The sequence below is a fragment of the Protobothrops mucrosquamatus genome, unplaced genomic scaffold, assembly GCF_001527695.2.
Source record: "Protobothrops mucrosquamatus isolate PMUCROS unplaced genomic scaffold, P.Mucros_1.0 scaffold1905, whole genome shotgun sequence".
NCBI classification, from domain to species: Eukaryota; Metazoa; Chordata; class Lepidosauria; order Squamata; family Viperidae; genus Protobothrops; species Protobothrops mucrosquamatus.
Genome location: NW_015388029.1, coordinates 47,074 through 55,416, shown reverse-complemented (window position 1 = coordinate 55,416; position 8,343 = coordinate 47,074). Strand labels below are relative to the sequence as shown.

The 8,343-nt window shown below is 37.6% G+C and overlaps 1 protein-coding gene across 1 annotated transcript in view; it reads left to right on the top strand.

Annotated features, from left to right (window-relative positions):
• Positions 1-393: 393 nt before the first annotated feature.
• Positions 394-8,343, top strand: part of LOC107294305 (coiled-coil domain-containing protein 141) — a gene marked incomplete at its 3' end in the record, with an annotated part of 44,600 nt that continues 36,650 nt past the window's right edge. Inside the window, exons 1-2 of the mRNA XM_015823531.1 lie at positions 394-584; positions 1,784-1,906. Coding sequence (XP_015679017.1) covers positions 483-584; positions 1,784-1,906 — 225 coding nt within the window. The remainder of the gene's footprint in view (positions 585-1,783; positions 1,907-8,343) is intronic.

Sequence of the window (8,343 nt, the reverse complement as noted above, 5' to 3'; positions counted from 1 at the left end):
AGTATGGATCTTGTCTTTTAGCTCTTCTTGAGCGGTCTTCTATAGCTCACGTCAAGACATCATGTAAACAGCCTTTCACAGATAAACAGCAACTTGAAGAAAACAATCTGTTGTCTTTTTCTTTCCCCACTCCCTGTAGGTAGCCTTTTCCTATCAACAAGCAGAGAAAGCCTTATGTTTGGAGACATATGAGCCATGCTTATAGGGGGCAAAAATGGATAGCAGTTAAAAACTACAAAAATAGAGGAGTGTCACGTCCCTCTCTCCCCCTCTCCCTCCCTGCCTTGAATGATAAATTCAATGGGGGTGTCTATTTTTAACCTCCTGTTCTTTCCTTTTTGGCAGAGCAATCAGTGCTAGCTGAGCTCTTTGACGGAAGACAGCCAACTAACCCCATTTGCTGCCTTTTACAATGACCAGCAGCTTTTCCCAGCTGCTAGAGGGGAACCTTTTCACATGAAGCCCAGTTCTACGGCAACACCATGACCAGCAACAATAGTCCCGAGGAACCACTTTCCACAACAACTGTTAGTTCAGTTCTGGTTGAGGCCGGGGATTGCAGAATTGTCATCGCCCTTCTTAAGGTAAGCGGAACAGAGCCTAATTCTACCTTTGCACCTCGGGCTGGATTGGTATTCTGTACTCGGCTCAAATGTTCATGTATAAAAAGTTAATGCTGAGCCGCAGAAGGAAAAACCCCGAGGAGCGGGATAATGTACGGCAAGTTTCTGATGAGTTTAAGAGTTTAAAAGCCAATCAAGCATCATCCAGGATAAATAATTTGCTTTTTGATGAGTGAGTTTAAAAATCAATCAAGCATCATCCCAGGTAAATAATTTGCTTTCTTTAATAAAGACATATTGACTAAAATTAAATAAACAGCACAGGAAAGTGTGCAGGAACATCTTTATTTGCATGTCGTTTTCTCTGATTTTAATTGCATTCATTCAGAATTTATAACTTTGTTTTCCAAATTGTTAAGGATTATATTCAGTTTATAAAAGTGCATTAACCTAAGCTGATTAGCTAAAGGAATCATTATGATGTTAATGTATAGGGAAATCATTAGTATTCATATGATCCAAATATCAATTTGCATTTCACAAAGTAAAAAGGCTGATTTAAAACCTTAATGAGAATTATTTCACCAGCTCATTTTAGTGTACACATTCATTGCACATGCCCTCTGTTGAAACTTATGGATGCTAAAGTTTATGTGCTATTGTATTTTTATGTGAGCCACGAGCGTTGTTTTTGATTGTGGTGACATACAAACATCTTTAATATAAATAAATGTTTATAAATAAAAGTAAACTATTATTACGGCTTGTAAGGAAAGTCCAGGCTGATCCAAAATAGTGAAGTTCACATTAGACCTATTAAAATAAACATGTAAATTAGTAAGCTTAGTTCTATTTATTTAAATACTTCTGCTCTAAGCATGACTTCATTTAGATCCAGCTCATAATCCTTTATGTCAGGTGTTCTAACCCATGACTCACGGATTGCATGTGGCCCTGGACAGCTAGTAATGTGGTCTCACATGTTGATAAACTTTTAATATTATTTAATATATAATATACATTAACTATATTATATAATTGTATATATGGCCCAAGACAATTCCTATTCACTCAGTGCGTTCTAGGCAAGCCAAAAGATTAGACACGCCTGTTTTATATCCTTTATGTTGATTTTGCTTATTACTGCCTGAACCAATTATTTGTACAAAAATATGTACTGTATCTGCTTAGAACAATATTTGCTTATATTTTTGTTTTAGTGTGGCAAATGGGTACAGCTGCAGCTAGTTGAATCAGTACCAAATTTATTAGAAATTGGCAGCAATGAAGAAGAGACCAAAAAATTATTACATGATCATGAACTTCTCCTGGCTAAGCTTAAGGTAAGAGAAACAATACAACCTGAAATACTATAATTTATGATTTTCGCTGTGATTTGAAAGTTGAAATTGGCCATTCAGCAGAATTTGGTGCATTGTCACAATCATATAAGACATGAGGAGCTCCTCCACATTATTAAAATAACCCTTAAAAAAATCAAGCAGTAAATTATCTTTCTCCAGCAGCTCTTCAGACCTTGTCTGTATTTAACCCTTGTTTCACAGATAGGAGTTAACAACTACACATGATCAGCATCCACAGACAAGCATTGACAAATACTTGCTTCTGATGGCAACATCAATTTCCATGTTTTGTGAATGGCTACCACCAGATGGCAGAGTCGATCATAAGCCTTGACCTTAAGTGCCCTCCAGATGTGTCAGACTATAATTTCCATTGACCTGGCTGGCTGAGGATCATTGTAGTTATAGCCTAACACAGATGGTAGGCAACAAGTTGATAGAGGAATCATGAAGGTCTTTTCCTATGTCAAGTCTAATACAATGAAAAAGGATCATGAAGGACAATAAATAAGAACAAATCAACAGTAGCCTTTACTCCCTAGATTGGCAAAGTATAGTTTAAAGTCCCTGAAAGAAAGATGATATGGTACTTTTATTCCCTGCTATTTTTATTTCAGCTCCCAGCACTGTACACCAGTATGTACAAATGTTGGTGTAATGTTTCAATGGACACCAGAACACATGGAATTAAAATAAGTTTCTTTTCCATTTTATAGTCCTCTTTATCCTAACTATAATACCAATCATACTTTATCATACTTACCAATAATAACATTAGGGGGAATACAAAAATTGCAGATGAAATACTAAATGGCAGTAGTTCACACAGTCTTCTGAAACCTTTGCAATTCACATCTGGGAGCCCATTTACTCTAATTAAAGTAGATGATCATGAATTATACCTGACTTATAGTTCATGACACACTGAGCCATTAACCATGTTAGCTAAGACTTTTGGCACTTCCAGTTCAGTTCATTTTTTATATCCGTCAAAGGAAGGTGGCCTCTCAGGTGGTAGACTTTGTTATATGAAAAGGCATTCCATTGTTACTATTTTTGTACTAATTGTACAAATTTTGTACTATTTTTTTTAACTAATACATTTTTGTTATTGTCTTTTTTTTAATAGACAGGGGCAAGGGTGTCAACATTGCAACACCCCGATCAAAACCGTCTCCTTTTATAAGTTGCTTACAAAAAAAGGGGGCATGACTTTGATTGCATAGGTATAGCCACAATATTGGCTTATTTATTTATTTAAAATGTTTATATAGCCACCCACCTGATACTGAACTCTGGGTGGCTCCCAACCAACAGTTAAAACACCATCGTTGTACAATTAATAAATATATCTATTACAAACAGTAAATTCCAATCAATCTCACCCTATACCAGCACTTGGGGGAGGGGACTCAGGTCTTAAGTGCTTTTCGGAAGACTAGAGGGATAGAGGCTTGCTGAACCTCAGGGGGAAGGGTGTTCCATAGGGCAGGGGCCACCAGCAAAAAGGTTCACATCCTAGATCCCATAAGATGGCAATGTTTAAGGCAGGAAGGGATTAGGTAGTACAGATAGATATCCTTAGGGAGAGTTGGTCCTGCAGATAACCTGGCCCTGTGCCACATAGGGCTTTAAAGACAATAACTAGCACCTTTAATTGCATTTGGAAGAAAACTGGGAGCCAGTGAAATTGCACAACAGAGGTATAGCATGGGTAAACCTGGGGGCAAACATCAGTACATGTGCCGCTGCATTCTGAAACAATTGTAGCTTGCAGGTGGTTTTCAAGGACAACTCTGTAGTTGCAGTAATCCAACCAGGTAATGACCAAGGGATGAGTGTCCTTGGTTTTTGACTCACACTTCCAAATGTCCCTGCAGGAGGAACAGGGGAGAGATGTCAGTCTTGGACACAAAGAACAAAGCTTGTCACTAAGAATAGAATAGAATAACAGAGTTGGAACAGACTTTGTAGGTCAACTAGTCCAATCCCACTGCCCAAGCAGGAGACCCTACTCCATTTCTGACAGATGGCAGTCCAGTCTCTTCTTGAAAGCTTCCAGTGATGAAGCTCCCACAACATCTGAAGGCAAGCTGTTCCATTGGTTGATTGTTCTCACAGCTATGCTTCAGGAAGAGATGCAGAACAGCCAGTTGCTGCTTCAGTTCAAACAACAAGATATTTGGGGCCATTTTGCCATTGGCCGAAAGCTTATGGCAAGGGAAAAGTTATTAGTGGTTCTGAAGAAAAGACATTATCTGGCTCCATTACTATCATGCTCATAATGCTCAGGTCCCTATGGGTAATGGGATAACATTAGATTTTTTAATGTAGACTATTTAAATACTGTACATAGGTGCCTCAAACAATATACTCTGAATTTTAGCACACATGGTATCAATTTGCAGCTTGCAGCCTCCACTTTGTGCCATTTATTCAGTACAAATAATGGCAGCAGCTTCCTTTCTGTAATAAAAGCAGAACATGCGTATTTTGTGTGCTGAGAGGTCTTGAACAGAACTTGGATCTCGTAAGCTGAGGTAAATAACTTATTTAAAAAGTAGTTAAGGAAGCTGTTCATTTCTGAACATCATGGGGAGGAATAAAAAGCTGCCCCAGATGCAGAAAATTCCTTCATGGAAGTTCTGAAGCAATGCATTCCTCATAATGAACCTACTTTCACATTAGTGAGAAATACGATTTCATAGAAAATTATGCATTGAAATCACACTGGGAAGCAATCATGGAAAGCAGAATTAGACAGAATCGACTCAGAAGGCAACATTCAGATAGGAGGTAGGGAATTGTGTTATTGATATAATTATTTTCATTGGTAGCAACATATCGTATGTTTCCTTGAGAAATTCATGGTGGTGCTCACTTCTCCAGTTTTTCTCACAACAACTCTATGGGGTAAGCAGTCAGAAAGCGGCTTTCCCCTAGTCATCAGGTGAGATATTGTGGCAGAGAGTAAATTTGAATATGGGCATCTCCAAGTTCTAACCCAACATTCTAAGTACATTCCAATGCTTCAACAATGAAACTTGAAAGTTATTTTAAATGAAATAAATCTTTATTATCTCTGTAATATTTGTGTAGAGTGTTACAACGTGTAGGATCTCTTAGTGCTACATCTGAAATCTGGAAATGAGAAGAGGCCATGTAGCCATTTGGAAGAGTCTCTTTTACTGCTTAAAATCTTTCTGCCTCTGATCTGTATCTTTAAAATATCCATTCGCACCTTGAAAATCTAACACCTGGAATGGAGTCTACATCAATCAGCTTATCAATAGTGAATGACAGGGAAAGATTTATCTACAGCAAGGGTCTTCAAACTTGGCCCTTTTATGACTTGTGGACATCAACTCCCAGAATTCTTCAGCCAGCGTGCCTGGCTGAGGAATTCTGGGAATTGAAGTCCACAAGTCATAAAAGGGCCATGTTTGAAGACCCCTGATTTACAGCAAAGAAAGTATTCAGTAAACCTGGAGCCATATTGGCCGGGATTTCTTGGAGCTGTAGTCCTCAACATGTCTGTGGAATGACAAATTAGGAAAGATTTAAATAAAAAGGGCTTCAGGCTACTCCAAGCAGAAACTGCGTTGGTTTAGATCTGGTTCATTTGTTTGCTTCACAATCTTCAATATACAGATTATTAATCTCACCTCCATAGATCTAGGCCTGGAATGGCTGAGAGCATTTTAATTTAATGCACTTGTCAGACCACTTTAGCTGTTCACATTTTCAAAGACAGAGACCCATACCTCAGGTTGTTTACTTCCCTTTTTTAGTCATAGACTTTGTTTTCTAGTAATAGAGTCCTTTCTTCCATAACGTTTATCTCCTTGGTCAAAATATTTTTTCTTTGAATATCAATTCCACGTGATGGTAAGGAATAATGCTGATGACAAAAAGTGGAGCTGAAGATAAAATGGAGGAAAAAAATAAGGATGATGAGATAATAATAGCTAGCAGCCTTTCCAGACTTAGGTTTAAGGAGATTAGATGAATAATTGCTGGGACAAGGAGAAAATCTAGAGAATTTGAAGTGTGCTGTTACCAGTGTTTTGTTAATGCTCAGTTTTATTTATTTTTGAAATAGTGGAAGATTTTTTAAGAGATGCTAGGAGGGTAAATGAACTGAATCTGAATTTGGAAAATATAGAAATCTGGTTAATTTAGGAACTTGTGATGATTGACCATATCTTAATGGGAATGCACTTTGTAAAATGGCTGTACTCTTGAACTTAAGTTTTCCTGTGCCTCAGACCATAAAATCAGGAAGATTTTTTACCCACGTAGGTTGCTCCACTAGCTGCAGCTTCTAATGAAATTTTAATGAAATATAACATATACATTATAATTACAATCTTGCTATTATACATTGCTATAAGATCTGTTACTTATTGTTCCTAAACAAAATTTAAAATAATTGAAAATGTGATTCAATTAAGGGAAAGTGCTTTGTACAATGCTATTTTATGCATGCCTATTGAACTGATGTTCCATTGGATGTTAGGAATTATTGTTTTATTTCCTGAAATTCATTGATTTTCAGTGATTTGTTGAATCAGTCTACCTTTTATTGCTGTCATTGAATTGAATTCATCCACTGGCCATTTGCTTCCTCTTCTCCTTCAACTTTTCCAAGCATTATACACTTCTTAAGGAAACTGGCTTTCTGTATGAATAGTGTCAAAAATATAAGGATCCTTCCTGCCTGAGCAGGGGGTTGGGCTAGATGACCTCCAAGATCCCTTCCAACTTTATTATTGTTATTGTTATTGTTATTGATATTGATATTGTTATTATCAGGGTTACTTAAATTAGAGTTTTGAATGAGAAATCTGGTTTGATTTGTCCTGTAATTCATTTGTTTTCCTGTCTGTGCTTGGTTTCTGGCAAAAAAAAAGCCCATTTGGAAGAATGACTGTACCATTATCTTAAAATCACATTCTGTGATTTCCTTAAGAACTATGGTGATATGCTTAATGACTACTATGACAAATGTACAAAAAATGGGTCCAGTTACATGGGTGACTTGACTTACAACTGCAATGACTTAAGACCAGATTTTCGATCCAAATTGTGACTGTAGACTTTTCTAGCTAGTAAGAGATATACCTTCGTTGGGACAATTGCATGAACCGCATGAATATTCAATGAAGAATCTGCATTTTTAATATTAAGATTTGGCTTGTTGTGAAATATTCTGCGAAACAAATTGTTATGCTTGGTGCTCTGTGAGTGGATTAAACTTTGAAAGTGAGTTAGAGGATTTAGGGAATGTATCTACACATTCTTGACTATTTGCCAAGGTCCTGTTTTGTGTCATAGTAAAGGTCACAATGGACTAGAGCAGAGACCTTGGAATGTATGTATAAACTCTGCTCTGCAGAATTAGTTTTCTTTCTGAAAACGCAGGCATTAGTGAATAAGTTTGTCCTTGAAATTCATTCAGAGAGTTGCTCCAACCAAAACAGAGGAATAAATTAGGAGAGCATCTAGTTTGGGGGGAAATATTCATGTTTTGTTGTAATAATGAAGAATATATGTAACTCAGTGCTGAATTGTTTGGTTCTTGGGTCATGATTTTATCTAGTCTGGTGATGAAAAGTTGGCAAGGAAAAAAAACAAGCTCATCAAGAACCTCTCAAATGTTTGTCTTTAGGAGGAGGAATATTCTGTATTCTCACACATTAATAATAACAACAACAACAACAATAACAATAACAATAACAATAACAATAATAATAATAAAGTTGGAGGGGACCTTGGAGGTCATCTAGTCCAACCCCCTGCTCAGGCAGGAAACCCTATACCATTTCAGACACATGGCTGTCCAGTTTCTTCTTAAAAACTTTCAGTGTTGGCGCATTCACCGCTTCTGGAGGCAGGTTGTTCCACTGGTTAATTGTTCTAACCGTCAGGAAGTTTCTCCTTAGTTCTAGGTTGCATCTCTCTTTGGTTAGTTTCCACCCGTTGCTTCTTGTCCTGCCTTCAGGTGCTTTGGAAAATAGCTTGATTCCCTCTTCTTTGTGGCAGCCCCTGAGATATTGGAACACTGCTATCATGTCATCCCTCGTCCTTCTCTTTGTTAAACTAGACATACCCAATTCCAGCAACCGTTCCTTATATGTTTTAGCCTCCAGTCCCCTAATCATCTTTGTTGCTCTTCTCTGTACTCTTTCTAGAGTCTCAACATCTTTTTACATCCTGGTGACCAAAACTGGATGCAGTATTCCAAGTGTGGCCTTACCAAGGCATTGTAAAGTGGTATTAACACTTCACGTGATCTTGATTCTATCCCTCTGTTAATGCAGCCTAGCACTGTGTTGGCTTTTTTGGCAGCTGCAGCACACTGCTGGCTCATATTTAAGTGATTGTCCACTAGGACTCCGAGATCCCTCTCACAG